General features: G+C 46.1%; 1 protein-coding gene across 1 annotated transcript; it reads right to left on the minus strand.

Annotated features, from left to right (window-relative positions):
* Window positions 1-8733: 8733 nt before the first annotated feature.
* On the minus strand, window positions 8734-9791 carry LOC123158569 (uncharacterized). Its single transcript, XM_044576493.1, has 3 exons — window positions 9417-9791; window positions 9113-9310; window positions 8734-9042 (listed from the first exon to the last, which is right to left on the minus strand). Exons 1-3 carry the CDS (start codon window positions 9789-9791, stop codon window positions 8734-8736), a joined length of 882 nt encoding a protein of 293 aa, XP_044432428.1.
* Window positions 9792-18676: the final 8885 nt, after the last annotated feature.

The following is an 18676-nucleotide window of genomic DNA, read 5'->3' on the forward strand; positions in this document are numbered from 1 at the left end:
TCCCCTGCTCACGCGCGCCGCCCCGAGCCCCTGCCACGTGCTCGCCGTCGCCGTCGCCCTGCCCCTGCCCCATCCCGGGCCCCGCGCGCCGGCGCCCTCGCATGCCCCCGCTATGAGCCGCCGCCCCGGCTCTATGTATGTGGCTATATGTTTTTTATTTTTATTAGTTTAATTTTTTTGTTCATATGTGATGTATATGCGTATATGGCTATAATGTATATGTGTTGGTGATGTATATGTATATGTGTCTATAATGTATATGTGTATGTGATGTATATGTGTATGTGGCTAGAATATGCTAAATATATACGTCAAAAATATTTTTTTGTTCATAGAAAGTTTTTTGTTCATATATAGAAAGTTTTTATATATGACAATGGATATATATTTGATATATATGAGAAATGATGATCCATGGAAAAGGTTTATATATGCAAAAGTTACAATTTTAAAAAAGTTTTATATATCTAGCTAGGAAGGGAAGAAGAAGAAAAAGAATGAGAGGAAAATGGAAATAAGAAGAGGAAAGAAAGAAGAAGAGGAGAGGAAGAAGAGGAGAAATAAATAAGAAGAAGAAAAAATAAAAAAAGGAAGAGGAGAAGAAGAAAAAATAGAAATTATTTTTTCTATTTTTCTTCTTCTCCTCTATTCCTTTCTTCTTCTCCTCTTTTTCTTCTTCTTTTTTTCCTTCTTTTTTTCTTCAATCTTCTCCTCTATTCCTTTCTTCTTCTCCTCTATTCCTTTCTTTTTCTCCTATTTTTTCTTCTTCTTTTTTTTCTTTGATCTTCTCCTCTGTCGTCGTTCATATACCCCCCTCGGCCCTCTCGCTCGACCAAAACTCTCGAGGACACCCAAACCCTAGAGAAAAAATGATGTTGGGCTCCTACCCCCTCCCGCTGCGCCCCTACCCGACAAACTCTTTTGAGGCCACCCAAATTTACCAAGTTAAAAGAGTGTTGTCGTCGAGGCCACCCCAAACCCTTGAAGCATTGTGTCGAGGACACCCCAAACCCTTGAAGCGTGTAGGCCACCCCAAACCCTAGAGAAGCAGCATCGAGGCCACTAACATGATTCCTTAGTGTGATTAGCTAGCTAGTTCTACGTTTGCCACTAATATATATCCATCTGTACCATGTTTGAATAATAATTGACATGTTGTAAATATTTGCAGAAACTATGGAGCACTCCCGAGACGAAGCAACAGAAGCGATGTTGGGGGAGATAATCGCAGAAGGAAGTGATGTCGTTGTGTCATTTTTCAACGACACCGTTGGTCAGGAAGGACTGGGTGAAGAAGAGGGCTATGTTCATGATGGCTCCGGCCCATTAATGCCGGTACAAGAAGAGGGCTATGTTCATGATGGCTCCGGTGATGACCCAATGGAGGTACAAGAAGGAGACCGTGCTGACTGCTCCGGTGACCGAACCGAGTCCGGCCAGGTATATATATATTAGTTAAGCCCGTGCTGACTAGTTAATTGATGCATTCATTGTTTTGGTATATGTACACATAATAATCAACTCTCGTCTTTCTTCTGTTTTCTAGCCCTCCGGATCGAGCACAGCTTCGGTAAGGAGACGAGGCCCGAAGAAAAAGTTGAGCTCGGATGAAAAGTTTGAGATCACAGCAATCGCGCGCGACGGCGAACCGATTGAACCCATCTGGACAAAGAACACATTTGTTGCTCAGTGCGGGGTTCTTGTTAGGGACAAGATCCTGATCAGCATCCACCAATGGTATAAGCCTAAGGAGGAAGACCCTCAGGTGTCTTATGTCAATGATATGCAGAAAGATGATCTTTGGACTGAGCTGAAGGCAAATTTCACCCTACCGCCAGAGGAGGATCCGGAGAAGCCATTTAAAGAGCAATTAATTAAGTCTTGTGCTCTTAAGAAGATGACAGGCCTATTCAGGAGGTGGAGGAAAGAGCTGAAAAAGTTTGTCGCCAAAGAAGAGACACCAGAATTCATCGGCAAATATGAGAAGATCAGAGATCACTGGCCCGCATTTGTGGCCTACACGACATCGGAAAACAGTAAGAAGATGTCGGTGACAAACAAGCAAAATGCTGCGAAGAAGAAGTTTCACCATCGCATGGGGTTAGGTGGCTACCTGCAAGCCCGGCCTAAGTGGTCCAAGGCTGAGAATGATCTGCTTGATAAAGGGATCGAACCGGAGACAATGAGATGGCCAGACCGTTGCCGGACTTGGTTCTTCGGGGCTGGCGGAACCTTGGACCCTGTATCAGGGAAGTGCCGTTAGGCGGACGAGCAACTGAAAACACCAGTCACAAGGCTTCGGCAGTATATCGATGCAGCGCAGCAAGGGACGTTCATTCCAGACAGGGAGAAGGACGAGCTCACAATGGCCCTCGGGAATCCTGAGCACCCTGGACAGACACGAGGCACGCCAGGCTCCATTCCGTGGAAGGTTGGTTTTCCAGACGCAGGGTGTTACAAAACACACGTGAGGAGGAAGAAACTGGAGCAGAGCCAACTGCAGGTGCTGCACGAAAGGGTAATGGGGCTAGAGGAACGAGAAGTAGATCGCAACAAACGACCTGCCGAAGCTTCCCCCGAAGCTACCCCGCCATCTCAGTGGAGAAGCAGCGTGGCTTCCACCGAGCTACTTCAGCCGGAGCATGTCTTGACGGCTCCTGCCAGTTATCCCGTGGATGCTATCACGGAGGCTCAAAGTTGCCACCTTATGACGCGATGGATGAATTTGAAGGTCAAGGCGGCTGTTGGCTCTGTTTATCCTACTGAACACGGTGCAACTTTTCACTGCCGGCCGATTCCAGAAGGATATGCTAGGGTGATGGTGGATGAAATAACGGAGGGATTTGAGGACCTCCAGCTTGACTACCCTACCGGTGAAGGGGAGACTAGGCTGGGTTCTGCTCTGAAAACTCCATGCCTATGGCGGAAGGAGCTCATCAACCTTTCGAACTAGACGCCTCCGCCTCCTCCTCCTCCTCCGGTGAGTCAGGGCGCTCCGCCTCCTCCACCGCCTCCTTCTCCGGCGAGTGATGACCAGGGCACTGAGCCTCCTACTCCGGCGTGTGGCGGCACTCCACCTCCTTCTCCACCTGCACCGGCGTGCCCGAGCAGCCAGCAGCCTCCTCCTTCTCCGGCGTGTGGTGGCACTCCGCCTCCTTCTCCGCCTGCGCCGACATGCCCGAGCAGCCAGCAGCCTCCTCCTTCTCCGACACGTGGTGGCACTCCGCCTCCTTCTCCGCCTGCGCCGGCGCGCCCGAGCAGCCAGAAGCCTCCTCCTTCTCCGCCTCGCCAGCAAGGGCGGAAAAGACCCGCCGCCGTCCTGGCTGCTTCGGCGCATCGTAGTCCTTCTCCTCCGCCTCGTAAGCAAGAACGAAAGAAGACAGGCGCCGTAGCCGCTCCGTCTGCTCCGGTGTCTAGCAGTACAGCCAGCAGAGGCGGGAGGCAATATAGATACGGTCCTTCTCTCAAGCCTCTAGAGAAGTTACCGTACGGGAGGACCAAGGAGGAAAACGTGAAGATCGTGCAGGCCGAAGTGGAAGACTTCTTTGCCGGGTTGAAAGCAAAGAGACATCCACCTCCAGAGGAGAAGGTAGATCCGATGAAAGCAAAGCGCACTTCGATGCCATGAGGAAACCACCAAAGTCTCCGCCGAGAACCAACTATGAGCGCATTACTGAACAGACATATCTCGAAGCGGAGTGGTCGGGAAGTACTATCAGTGATAAAAGGAGCAGCTAGGAAAAAAATTGCCCAGCTCGGCGAACAAGCAAAGCAATCGTGCCCCCCTCTCAATGGGTCTAGCGGCGACATCGTCGCTAATGCTCCGGGGACGGTGGCCGGTTATGGCAATCTTGGAGATTACCTGCCTGACGATCAACTTCCTGATTTCTTGGAGGTGGACGAATACAGATACGAGTACGGGAAGCCTCTCGTCAAAGATGAAAAATCTCTAACAACTATGATGCGAAGATTCCATAATTGGTACATGAAAACCTGCAGAGAGTCTGGGGGGACGAATGCTTTGTATCTGAATATTAAAGAGGAGCACGACCTCGTTGGAACTGATCTGTTGACTGTTCCATTTGATGAGTTCTTCGCGTTCTTCAATCAAAAGGCCCTCGATAAACTAACGGTCTTTTGCTACTGTCTGTAAGTACTATTTCTGTCATTGAGTCTCTATATATAGCTCGGCTCTTTCATTGCATGTATTTATAATTAATTATCCTCACTATATTATGCAGATTGAAGATCGTCGAGTGCAAAAAACAAGAAATGTATGATATTAGGTTCATTAACACAAATATCATAGATGAATTTCTGGTTAAAAAGCACGCCGAAGAGGCCGAGGCCAACTTGCTACAATCGTTGATAAAAAATCAAAACAAAGATTTAATAGTCTTTCTTTACAACTTCCAGTGAGTGTTACTGTTGTGTGCATATTCGGTTTCCCTTCTTACTCGATTGAGGTTATAGTAATGTAATTGATGAGTTATGCATGCGTGCGCAGATTCCACTATGTTCTTTTGGAGATTAAGCTTGAGCGGGGAGTAGTAAACGTCTTAGACTCGAGACGTAAAGATCCCCAAACCTATGCGGACATGACTAATTTGCTCAACAAGTAAGTTCAATCGATCATTTATCGCACCATATCGGCAACTTTTTGTTCATTTCCTGATATCTCAAGTAATAATAATTATTTTCTTTGTCTTGTAGGGTTTGGAAACAGTTCACCGCAGTAGTTCCGGGACTGCCGAAGGAGCTGCGATATACCTACCCGAAAGTAAGTACTACTAGCTAGCTAGTTGCGCGCATCTCACGTTGATTCTATAGTTGTACTTTCATCAATGCCATTTATAATGCTTCATTATCAGTTTGATTGACCTCTATTTCCCGTAAAGTGCTTGTGGCAGGAACAAGTGAATGATTTCCGTGGATACTACGTGTGCGAGTTCATCTACAACGCGACTTTGAAAAATAAGCGGGGCTACTCTAAAAGACAATATGAAGTGCGTAAGCAATAATATTCACAATTTCATTTTATTACACCATCATTTCTGTTGAGTTTCATTCATATATGTATTAACCCCCTTCTTCAAATTAGATGTGGCAGATGCGGGATGAACTCCTAGAACAAGATCGCATGAAAGCAATTCAAGAGGAATTGGCGGGATTCTTTCTTGACCACGTCATCAATAAAGCCGGAGAATATCATGTGGAAATTGATTTCAATTGCTAGGGGATTGTAAGAGATTTTACATATTGTATATGTATGTAGCCAGTAGCGTCGGATAGATAATACGAAAACTTGTTGTTCGACCAATCTCTTGGAGAAGGAGAGGTCGATCGATCACTTCTCTCGGTATGCATGACGAATTTCTGTACTTAATGGTTCCCTTCATTTTCTTACTAGCTAGCATGTCGAGGGCCTCTCTATGTACAGTACGTAGCGTCGACCAAGCACGGACATAAGAGAGGACACTTCTCTCTATTAATTAGCTAGCTAACACAGTATATGAAACACCTAAATTAACCCCCCAAAACCCCCAACCCCCCCCCCTTTCAAAAAAAAACCACGACCACTGAAATGCTGACGCGTAGATGCCTTTTGGTCCCGGTTGGTGCCACCAACCGGGACCAAAGGCCCTCCTGCCTGGGCTCGGCGCACCGGCCACGTGGAGGCACATCTGTCCCGGTTCGTGTTAGAACCGGGACTAAAGGGGGAAGGCATTAGTAACGACCCTTTAGTCCCGGTTCTTGAACTGGGACTAAAGGCCCTTACGAACCGAGACAAATGCCCCCTTTTCTACTAGTGTAATTTAGGTTTTTTAGTACATATATTTGAATTATGAACTTAGGCCGGAAATGTCGTACTCGGACGACGAAAACCGCCCGGGGAAATGTCGTACGCAACGACGACGATAGTTTTTTTCGTAATTAAGCACGACTTCAACTATTTTAACGTGTATTTTTCATATTTTCCAATTCGACTAGCTTATCCCATGCTATGCAAGACACTATGTCTTGGATAGGATGGGTTTTGAAGACCATAAAAGTATGGAAACCAAAAAAATTCTCCTAAGGACCCATCATGGTGTGGATTTTAAAGTAAAGATGTACAATGCTGAGAGTGTAACCCATTTTGGTTGTAAAAATTGGGAAGCACTTTGCAAGATGTATGGTTTTGATGAGGGTATGCTTGTCACCATGGATCTTGGTGATCCTACAATCGAGCAAGACAATATGGACATTTGGGTCCTTGTGGATACACCTCCAATTCTTCCCCCGTGTGAGCTTAACATAGTTATTAAGTAATTTATATTGTTTATTTCAAAATAGTTGACAGCTTATTTCCATTGACAGCTTATTTTCATTCTTCAAAGAATGTGCGGAAGCTGGTAGACAAAACCCACTACACCGATGGCTCCGAATTAACTTATAAGGAGAAAAATCATCTGATCGCATTTTGTACTGATCTTGAGAATTACAATCTCTACAATCGAACTCCTCAACATTATGGTCAATACGTGCCACTAGTGCACGTGTTGAACTATGGTAACTACCATGAAGATACCCTGGTAAGATTTTTTACTATTACGACATCCATGCATCTTTTGCATACTTTTAAAACTAGTACATCATTGCTAACTACGAAGTTATTACTATGTTTTTCAACAGATAATCCCGAATGATTGTGTGCCTCATCTGATGTCTACGCACGGTCGCCTTGATGTTTTGAACATACAACCAGGTCGTCCTACGAATCTCAACTGTCCATACCGGATTTCTAAAAGAAGGGGAGACATGACAATCAAAGAATGGAAAAAATGTATGGACAGTCGTAAGGAGCTTCTTGGAAGCAAAAGGAGGCGAAGCGCAAGAGTTGGAGACAGGATGATCTCCATTCTTCATAATGGGGAGTCGGGGTCTATATTGTTTTATGCTATTTTACCTTAAGGGTGTTTAGGTCCTACCTGATATTGATGATCATGTGCTAAGAACAATTATGTAGGGTTGGGTTCGATGACTATGAGGATGATGATCGTATGACTTGTTATTAATAACGAGTAGAAGTTGTATGATGATGCATGATTAGTAGGACTTGTTATTATATATGGTGATGTATGATGCGAGCATTCATGAGTTATTATATATCAGCGGGTGAAATGAACATAGCAGCAGCGTTGGTAAACCAAGGACGAAGATATAAGAGAGGACACTTCTCTCTATTAGCTAGCTAATAACAACCTAAAATTAACCCCCAAAACCCCTAAACCAGCCACTTTTTTTTTAAAAAAAAGAAAAACCTCAGCTCCAGCCAGCTGCTGACACGTGGAAGCCTTTTGGTCCCAGTTCATGTCATCAACCGGGACCAAAGGCCCCCTTGCCTGGGCTGCTCGCAATGGCCACGTGGAGGCCCATCTGTCCCGGTTCGTGTAAGAACCGGGACTAAAGGGGAGAGGCATTAGTAACGACCTATTAGTCCCGGTTCAAGAACCGGGACTAAAGGCCCTTACGAACCGGGACAAATGCCCTGTTTTCTACTAGTACAATTGCATGCATGAGTTTTTTCAATACAATCATGGTGTAAATTTGAGAGGATGCACCTTCTCTTCATCATATACGTCCAACTAGTTAGAAAAGGAGAAGAAACGAAAAGTAATTCTCAGTTCAAGGCACCGAGATACTACATCATAGAGGTCATTTGGCTCATCTAACCAGAAATACAAGCATAAAGAGATGTAAGATGAAGAACATTCACTGTTGCCCAATTTACATCTGGTGAAAACATGTCGGGCATCATCAAATAAAAACAACACAAATAGCAATTGATACCATAGGGTTGCCAATAACTAGCTTAGAGTAATCACTGGCATACGTAGAGTGCATTATCTTCAATAATTAAATGGTGTAGAAACCATTTGTGATTTAGCTAACAGCACCCTATATATAGCTACATTACACTAGCAAAAGAGCAAGTCAGAGGATCGGTTGAAGCAAGCAAGCAAAGTCCTAACTCTCGGACCAGGTAATAGAGTTGGTCAGCATGGGGAAGTATGATCTCGTCAATTCAAACCATGAATCCACGGACGTAAGGATGAGAATCATGTTGACGGGCAATTTAGTTGGCGTGCATCAGCCCTGCAGAGGAACAAATTCAAACAAGCTTCGGTCACTATTGCAATTAGAAAATGTGAAGCTGTTATGTTAAGAATGTTGTCACTCGCAAATAAAACACTATATGTTGAGACTAGAAAGAAGCCCGACTGCCAATAATATTCAGATGAGATAATTAACTTCAAGTAGTCTAGAAGCTGTCCTTTTGCTACAAGATACATACAGGAGCAAAACAGATTGTTGTTGTTGCCAGGTAAAACATAATGCAGGCTGACAGCAGAAAGAAACAACAAAGTAAATAATTTAACTAGAACTAATAATTTGTGCCAAACCATAAGGCCAATAAATTCAGATGAGACAACTTCAGCTAACTTACAAACTCGAATACATATGCAATGCAGAAGGGCATGATGTCAATAGAGAAGATTGCAAAATGTAAAGTAGAGCAATTTATTAGGTAAGGAAGCTCGTGTAAAATATTGAATTTCACTGAAATTCTTCAGAAATAAAGCATATCTAATTAGCTAATAAATGGATATATGCACAACTAAACACTATAATTGGCATGCCATCACCACAGTTTTGACCAATCTTAGACAAGGCTTATTTGTGTGCCATCTAGGAGTATGCTGATAATGCCTGCCAAACAATATACTCACGGGAGTTGTGATAAACATTGCATTCCACGGACGAATATGCATTGAAGATGCTGTATATCTTTGTGCTTGCTGAGGCCTTCCGTGACAACTTCACTGTCATCTTTTTAAGCAGTGGCGCACATTTGAATACCAGTTTCAATAGATCAAACTCATGGTCCTCTCCTTCGAACCCGTTGATCTCCACTTCCTCCAGAGCAAACAAGGAGATTGTTTGGGATCTCCAGTAGGAAGGCTCACAAGGACAACCAAATGGGCATTCTGCTTTCACCTAAAACCCAAATTGTATGTGAATTACTACACATTGTATCATTAGGGTATATAAGTAAAGCAAGAATTACCTGTGATCTATTTAGGATAACCTTCAGCCTCTGCATAGACCTACAAATCCGAATCACCCCTAAGAGATGAAACATGAGTGCTCCGAAAACATGTCCATTTGCTATGAGATGTAGCTCCAAAACAGAAAACTCGGCAATCATATGCTTCTCTATCTCCTGCACAAAGGTGTTCCCTTCACTGTGTAAAGCATGCGAGCTCTGAAAAACAATTTAACGAGATGTATATATATTATTCACAGATTTAATTTAGTGGAAGCTTTGCAGTAATATAAATTGAGCTGTAGAAGGGACGCAAGGCGCGTGCACAAATCTTGAGCTGTCCTTGTCTCTCTGCCGTCTGTAGTGTCACCTGCTCGAGTCGCCAAAGACCAAACACAATAGACGCCCTGTCATAGGTGCAGTACGAGCAGTCCCACCGGACCTTCTCCTCCATCGGTGCCATGACGGAAATGGTGACACTCGAGGCGACAAATGAGAAAGTCAATTGCTTAAGCATGGGGGCAACGATGTTGACATGGCGATGGCGTGTCCAGTTGCGCGAGAGGTCCACGACGAGCTCGTGCAGCGATGCCGAGTTGACCCTCAGCTCGTCCCTGTAATCTGCAACCGCAATGCTCCCGAGCCGGAGTGTGCGCAAGCGCGGGCAGCGGGAGAGCAAGGGGTCGAGATCCGGAACCATGCCCGACAGAGAAAGCGTCTCGAGCGCGGGGAAGTCTACGCCGGCCGGCACGCGCAGGAAGAGGAGACGTGAGTCCAGCTCAATGGAGGTGGTGTGGTGGAAGCAAGACAGATTGACGTCGATGGAACTGCTGTTTAAATGTCGGGGAGGGCAAAGATGAACTTCTCTGGCGCGAGCCGCGCGGTGGCGTTCAGCAGTGTGCTGACGCCGGCGGGGTCGGGGCTGGGCATTCGCTGGCGGGGGACGCGGATTTCTAGGAGGGAAACCGCGGAAGAGTCGACGCGGCCGAGCGCCGCATCGTGCCAGCAGAACGGGACGTCGCGGAAGACGATCTGGCCTAGGCGGGACCAGAGGCCGCGCCACCGGCGGGAGAGGACACTGGTGTGCGCGGCCAATCGAGCGCAGCGGAGGTGGTCGAGGACGAGGAGGAGCAGGTCGTCTGGGAGGGCGCTGATGCGGTCCGGTCCACCGCCGCATGCGCTACCTAGCTGCTGCCCGGAGGAACGGTGGCGGCGCCCCGATCTCAACCCCATTGTTGAGGACGAAGCTTTGCAAAACAGAAACCCTACGTGGCTACGGACGTCGTTCCCCTCACAGCTATAATTACGTAAGCTGAACACGTGAAAAAAATACAAGTATTACGTAATCTGCAAACAATTACGTAAGCTGACGAGCAGGGTCCAACTAGTGAAACAGTATCTTCCTAAAACCCTAGACCTCAGGTCCTTACCAATGTCATCACAATACCCGGTTCCTCTGCCTGACCTAAATGGCTCCGATGTCCACCTCCATGCTCGGTGCCGGTGACCGTCAGGGCAGCAGCGTGGCTCATTGATGCCAATAAGATTTTGCATACATTTGTTGGTGAATTTGTCTGTGTAAGGGTGATTATTGATGTCAATAAAATTTGGAAATCGTTTATTTTCAACTGGCTGGTCCACGCAGCTTGTAAACCGCCTTGTCCTAGCGACGAGTGTCCCCCGTGGACCCGGCAACGCGCACGCCTTATCCCTTCCGCGTCGTCCATCGCTCGTCTCCCACCTCTGAAACCTTGTCCCCTCCTTCCCGATTCTTCCTCTTCCTTTCTTCCCTCCATCTCCACTTCTCCCCATGGTTATATGCTTCATCGAGGAAGCCAGCTTCATTGGTGCTGCGTGGTGCTGCCGCGTCCTGCTGTGAAGCTTCCGTCGTCTACCGCTCGAAGCTGTCGGTGGAGGCGCTTGTGCTGGCCGTGGGCTCTGCAAGGCTGTGGCTCGGCTGCTGCTACTGGATAAAGCATTAAAGCTCGCCGGCGCTGCAATCGAGAGGTCTCGTCGGCAACATATGCTGCAACGCCCAACAAAGAAGCGCCGCTGGTGCTGCACTGGAACTTCGCCAGGCTGCGATGGAGCTTTTGCCGCACCGCCGACACTGCATTGGAGCTTTGTCGCCGCTGCAATGGAGTTTCCCCTGGCAGCATTGGAGCTTTTGACGCACGGCCGGCGTTGCAATGAAGCTTCACCGGGGCTGTGGAAGTTGTGATGGTGGTGCAATGGAGCTCCATCGAGGCTGCAATGGAGCTTCGTCGGATGCTGAAGATGTTGTGTTGAAGCTGTCGCATGCTCGGTGTTGTGTGGCGTTGCTGGCTTGCTGTGTCGGAGCATCGGCGGACCGCCGGATGTTGCGTTGGTGTATGATGTATGAATTGCACGATGTATTGCTCATGTGCAAACACATGTATATATGATGTACAAAGGTGGGCCACGGCCTCAACTATACAAGGCAACTGGGAGGTGGGCCCAATACACAGTTAGGCACAACACATATACTCAACACCCCCCTCAGTCGAAGCGGCACCACTGATGACGCAAAGGCTGGACCGGAACTCCTCAAATGATGTCGTAGGAAAGCCCTTGGTCATGATATCTGCAAATTATTGGGAAGTAGGAGCGTGTAGAACACGAATATGGCCAAGAGCCACCTGTTCCCGAACATAATGAATATCCAACTCAATATGCTTGGTGCGACGATGATGTACCGGGTTAGTGGAGAGGTAGACCGCCGAGACGTTGTCGCAGTAGACCACTGTAGCACGATCCACATGGCAAGAAAGCTCCTGAAGCAGCTGGCAAAGCCACGAGCACTCGACGACGACGTTGGCCACAATGCGATACTCAGCCTCAGCACTGGAGCGAGAGACCGTAGGCTGCCGCTTGGACGACCACGAGACACTACACCACAACACTACATTCCCCACAGTCAGGTTGGTCGGAAATACAGCTTCCACCAACAAACTGTCGGTCGGGAAAAACTATTGCCGTCCGATCACGTCTGTTGGGGAAAGTCCAGACGGGAAAGCCCTTTCCCGGCCGACATATCTCTCCCGACCGATTGCGTGACGGCTAAGGGGTATTTTTCCCGACCAACAGTTTGTTGGGCCTGCCATGGGCCTTTCCCGACCAACAGTCTGTTGGGGCATTCATGGGCCTTTCCCGACCAACAATCTGATGGGTAATTCTTTCCCAACCAACATTTTGTTGGGCTTGGTGTTAGCCTTTGCCGACCGACTGTTAGACGGGGTTTGTTTTGCCGACCAACAATCAGACAATATTTACTTTTGACAACCAACAGTTGATCAACATTTTGCTTAGCAAACCACAACCGTAGTTAACGTATGGTACTAATTGTTGCGTACATATAGTTCATGTGTTCTAAAGCATAATCAGCAAGACAACATACATCAGGTGCACCAAACATTTTTTATTCCATTAACTAATTGTCACATACATACACTTCAGTCTTTTCGCACAAGACACCATACACCAGATTTATAGAAGCAAAAAGATGAAAGTAGTATGAGCCATCAGTTGTACAAAATGAAAACTAGAACATCCAATTGATGCGGATCACTGGCTTCATGGTTCATTGTGATTCCAATCCTTATGTCTGCGCCTTCCAGAAGTTAAATAAGTCTCAATTATTAGAATGTTCAATTAATTTAAGAAATTGAATGCAGGCAGAATTCACATGTGCACTGTGCACACACAACAGCACAAAATGAGGAATATTCATGCCTAATGTATAAAAGTAGCATTTCAGGACATGAAGACCGGCAATTAACTTCCAGCAGTAGCCATGGATGTGGCATAGAAACCCTTCGCCCACTTTTTGTCTATCCATTCGAAAGGAAATGCATCATTTACTTTACACGATTGCTGGGCATACACTAGTGCAGAACCGGCCTTTAGTGCCGGTTCGTAACGGCCTTTAGTGCCGGTTTGCTAACCGGCACTAAAGAGTGGGGACTAAAGCCCCCCCCCCCTTTTAGTACCGGTTCGTCATGAACCGGCGCGAAAGTGACACCACGTGGCACGAGCCAGCCCCATGTGCGCGTAGGACATTAGTATCGGTTGGTAACACCAACTGGTACTAAATGTTTGGGGGGTTTTTTGCTTTATTTTCCATTCCTTTTTTTTGTTTGCTGGTATTTCACGATACTACAAATTGTACACGTTATGCATATATATAAATAAATTTTCTCGTACGTAGAACCGTATATATATATATATACACACACACACACATATACAATTAATTATTCACACATACACATGTATATACATATACAATTTCTCCTACATATGTTGCCTTGGTGCCTCCGGAGCATGATGACAAGTGGTTCATGGGGGCGGTAGCGGGTAATAGTATTCTCCTTTGGGATCTATGACCTGGCCGAGCAAAAATCCGGCTATTTCCCCTTGAAGTGCTAGTATGCGGTCCGATGGTAGGAGCTTATCCCGCACCTCTCTGAACTGTTAAGAAGGATCAATATGCATGTGTGTTAGTTGTGTGACTAGATATCGATAATGGTGTGAATAGTGTTCTGACAAACGTACCCAGTCCTGTCTATCAGATCTGCTCCTTTCGGACGTCATCATGCGAATGTTCTCGCAAACGTAGAATGCACACAGATTATTCCCAGATGCCTGCTTTAGGGCCTTTACGAGAATGGAATTGAATCAGATAATGATTAATCAAGCATGATAATTAATTAATGATATTGAAACAAGAATTAAAGAGATGGTAGCTAGCTAGTACTACTTAATTACTTACCTTTGGTCGATGCCAAAACAACTTTTGTTTCTAGTCGCCTGGAGTCACCTTGATGAACTTTGACCATGCCCTGCCGCCAACAAAGAAAATTAATAAAGGGGTTATTAAATAGTTCATATCAAGAAATGACGAACTAATAATAGGCCGAGATATATATAGTTAATAATGATTGAAATTACCTGTTGACTATCCCCTTCACGATGGTGAAGTCTTTATCTTCTTTAGTTAGTGAGTCCAGTAATTCAACTTTTCCTTCGTCAACTTTAATGTCTATCAAGACCCAGTGCCAACTGCATGCGCACACGTTTGCATGTCTTAATTAAGCGGGCATGTGCATACAATTAATCAACTACCGTAAACCGTATACACTTAATTATTAACATCTAACTAGCTAGTAAGCAAAAACAGAATTTGTAGTACAAGACAGTGTGACTCAAGGGAAGTTGTAAGGAAGTAGTATATCTTCTTTGCTATTGAGGCGCTTCAAGAACTCTAGCATGCTTTCCTCTACACCTGCTTGATAAAATGGAAGCTTCCATATGTCCTCATTAATGGTATTTGGGTTAATGAACCCAATGCCATAGCGTCCAGATTTTTTCATTTCATACATCTTCATCCTGCATATAATACCACAAAAAAGAATATAGTGAGGATCATTACATGTAATGATTGATCAAAATTATCACTACATAACTAGCATGAGACTTAAATTACAGAAAGAAATCACTTATAGACAATAGCAACTGACGATAGACTTGTCGAGTGCGTCTTGATTGTATAACTGAAATAGTTCTGGATACTCAATGGCCAGAGCTTTCTCATGGTAATAATGCTCCTCCTTGACATTCACCATGAGGGACACTCGATTGGAAATCTTGGTAATGTTCATGTACCATTGATGCAATTCATACATTCTCGTTGGGAGGTCCTTGACCTTGTCTGGATGGACCAAAGGTTGGCCCCTGACATATTTTTATTTTATTTCCGATTCTCTAAGCGGAGACATGGGCTCGATTTCGAGGAGTTGTCCAACAGAGATCTTGGGCATTTCAGCCTGTATTATATGCTCCTTCGGTATTACCACATCGCCCTGCTGGGGAATGCTAACGGTTTGCCCACAATAATATTTGGCGCGCGTACTCCTCTCATGTGTTGTTGGCACAACAAGCGGGGGTATCGCTTGCGCCGCCTGTTCTCCCAGCTGGGGAACGGTTTTCCCGCATTTTTTGCCAGCTGCTTGTTGGCTCGAGCTCGAGCTCGCTTCCTTCTGTAGTCGTGCTCGATGTAGCTTCCTGATTTGACACTCATAGTCTGAGTCAACAGGCTTGGGAGCTGGTGCTCTAGCCATACGAATGAAGTGGTCAATCATTTTCTCAAGCACTTTCTCCTTTGGCGGCGGTGCCGGTTTTGGTCAAAAATGGGCATCCACTTGGGCCTGCACTATGGCTGCGTTTTGCTCCTCGGTCATGTCGTAAGACCTCTGAGGAAGAGGAGCGAGGCTTGGACCATATTTATATCGCTTGTCTCCGCCTGTACTTCCTGTACTACCTCGACTCGTACCGCTACGCACCATAGCTTTGGCGTGTCTCTTCTGCGATTGCTGAGACGACGGAGACGGCTGACGTGGCTGACGCTGTGCCGGACTTGAAGCAGGAGGAGTGGCCTGACACTGTGCCGGATATGAAGGAGGAGGAGTCTGCTCAAGCGTTCGGGGACTTGGAGGAGGTGGCGGACTTCGAGGAGGAGTCGGCTCACGCGTTTGTGGACTTGGAGGAGCGGGAGTCTGCTGACTCGGTGGTGGACTTCGAGGAGGAGTCGGCAGACGACGCGGTGTCGGTGGACTTGGAAAGATGATGCAATCCTTTCTCCATAGGATGATACGATGTACAGCATCTCTCAATGTGCGCTCGCCGTCACCTCCAGCATTGTCAAGTACTAGCATCGAATATGGCTCCACCACTTCATCAACCATGACACGAGCATAGCCCTTTGGAATCGGGATGCAATGGAAGGTTGCTTCAGGGGTAATTGTGAAAGCAACGCCATCCGCCACCTTCATGGATATGTTCTTCATTTTGGAGTGTAGCTCACAGTTAGTGTTCTCTATGATGTCATCCACAGGGTGATATGTATCCAGCAGTGTGTCGCCCGCGGCAGAACCAACGCTGCTTCTCGGCATGGATGGTATGGTGCTATCCAATGATGGACAATCATCCGCTTGCTACTGCCGCTGCTGAGACCCCTTTCCTGGCTAAGTGAGTCGATCTACTGCTGCTGCTGGAATTTGAGTGCCAATTCCGCATGCCTTGCTTCTAGGCCTTGAAGGAGTTCTGCGTCCTGCTTCCTTTGCTCCTCCTCCAGCTTCCTCTTCTTCTCCTCCTCCATCTTCTTTCTTGCACGGGACCTGTAGTCGTCATTCCAGTCCGAAAAGCCCTCATACCAGGGAATAACGCCCATGCCTCGTGTTCTTCCGGGGTGTTCAGGATTTCCCAGGGCGCGCGTAAGCTCGTCATTCTCTCTGTTAGGCGTGAACACCCCCGCTCGAGCTTCTTCTATTGCGTCAAGTATCTTTTGTTCGGCTCCTTTTAGACTTGCCTTCTTCGAAACCAGGCCTGTCTTCGGGTCCAACGCCCCCCCATGCGCATAGAACAAAGTTCTGCACCTGGGGGGTGAGCTCCTAGTAATCGGAGTGACCCCTGCACCCTCCATCTCTTGCTCAGACTTATCCCACTTAGGCATTCCCACCGCGTAGCCACCTGGACCCAGCCTATGGAACTGCGTCTTTTTTGTGGCATTGGCCTTGTTTTTTATCGACTGTTCCTTAGATATTTCTGAATCCTTGAATTTCACAAAATCGTCCCACTGTTCTCTTTGCTTCTCCAGTGTTCCCGTGAATTCTGGAGTCTTCCTTTTTGCAGCGAGGTAGTTGGCCCATACAGTTTTCTTGTGGGTGTTGAATGTAATTGCCATCTTCTTAAGAGCAGCGCCCTTCACTTTGTCCACATCTGCTTTAGTGAAATAATCTGGTAGGGTGAAATGTTCCATCAGAGAATCCCAAAGGTCTTGTTTGGCTCTGTCGTCGACCCAAGTAACACCTGGACGTTTAGTCTTTGGCTCTTTCCATTCTTGAATGGAGATCGGGAGTTTGTCCTTCACAAGAACTCCGCACTGACGAGTCCACTTGTTTGCAATGTTCTTAGGCATCAAGGGTTCGCCACTAGGTTTGACGGATTCGATGTTGTACTTTACACCATCCTTCAACAATCTGCTCGGGCCTCGCTTTGTCCTGCTGTCTGTAGAAGCAGATTTGCTCGATCCGGAGGGCTGAAAGAAGAAGATCGATTCGTTCATATATATTAAAATAAAAAAAACATGTGATGATCACCAGATGCCTGCTTATATAAATATACCTCGCCGGTAGTCTTTGTTATTTGAAGATCAGCATTCTCCGTGTAATCATAAACATTGTTTGTGTCATCATAATCAGAATCATAGTTCATGACTTCATCGACTCGGTCGTCGAGATCGAATATCTTTTCATCACCCTCTCTGGTATTGTTCAAATATTGGGAGCCGTTATCTGCTTCATTCAGATCATCTAGCCTGCCAGGGCTGCGTATGATGTCAAACAATTCCTCTTCTCTGTCTCTGCCGGTATTGTCCGCCATAGCTTTTACTTAACTAATACAGAAGAAATATAGAACAATTTAGTATTCAAATTACAATGCATGGATGCAATCAATAAGGAAAAACTGAATCATATAGATTAGCAATATATATGCATCGTCTCGATTAATATATAATCTCGAATAATATATATAATCTCGAATACATCGTCTCGAATATTATATATCGAATACATCATTGGCTAGGTACCTAATAAAGATCGAGTACTACAGAAGAATCTAGGGCGCCACTCGCGGTTCCTGGGGCACGGGCGGTGGACACCCAAAGAGAAGGAACCATCACGGGATCTTATCCCCGGTCATCTGCCCAAAGAACCTGCCAAGTAGTGGAGAACTTGATGTCGTCCATAGCAGCCATGTAGTGATGGACGTGCTCATCTTCCTCCCTGACACGGCGACGCACCACATCCGGCGGGGCCGGCTGGCTCTGCACCGAATGTGGCCCACGCGAACGCCACGAAAGGAGATCAGGGTCGACGATGGGACCCGAGGCCGGGTTCCTCACCAAGCGGCGCGCCCCTCCAGGTAGCACCTCCCAGTGCCAGCCCGGCGGAGCCCAGTTCCGGACATGGATCCTCTGAAGCATGACGTCGTCACGAACGGGTCGACGGCGAGGATGCGGGCCGGGCATATCATCGAGAACAAATACTATATGCCCGCAAAAAGTAACATTAATCTAACATTCTATATGCAAATTCTAACAATTTGACATTAATCTAATTCATCTAACTAAAACTAATTCTAAAATTTCTAACATTTCTGATTATATAACTAACATTTCTAATATTTCTATAACTAAAAAACAAAAAAATTGCTAACATTTTTATAAATATTTCTATAACTAAAAAACAGGAAATAATTATAACATTTCTAATATTTCTATAACTAAAAAACAGGAAAAATTTATAACATTTCTATATAACTAACATTTCTAAAAATATTTCTATAACTACAAAACAGAATAATTTCTAGCATTTCTATAACTAAAAAACAGAAAAAAAAATCTATAATGTGTGTGTGTGTAGTGTGTAATGTGTGTGTGTGTGAACATGGCGGCCGGGGTGAGCTCACCGGCGAGGCCACGACGGGGCGACGGGACGGGGCGGC

This window comes from Triticum aestivum, chromosome 7B (genome assembly GCF_018294505.1).
Source record: "Triticum aestivum cultivar Chinese Spring chromosome 7B, IWGSC CS RefSeq v2.1, whole genome shotgun sequence".
NCBI classification, from domain to species: Eukaryota; Viridiplantae; Streptophyta; class Magnoliopsida; order Poales; family Poaceae; genus Triticum; species Triticum aestivum.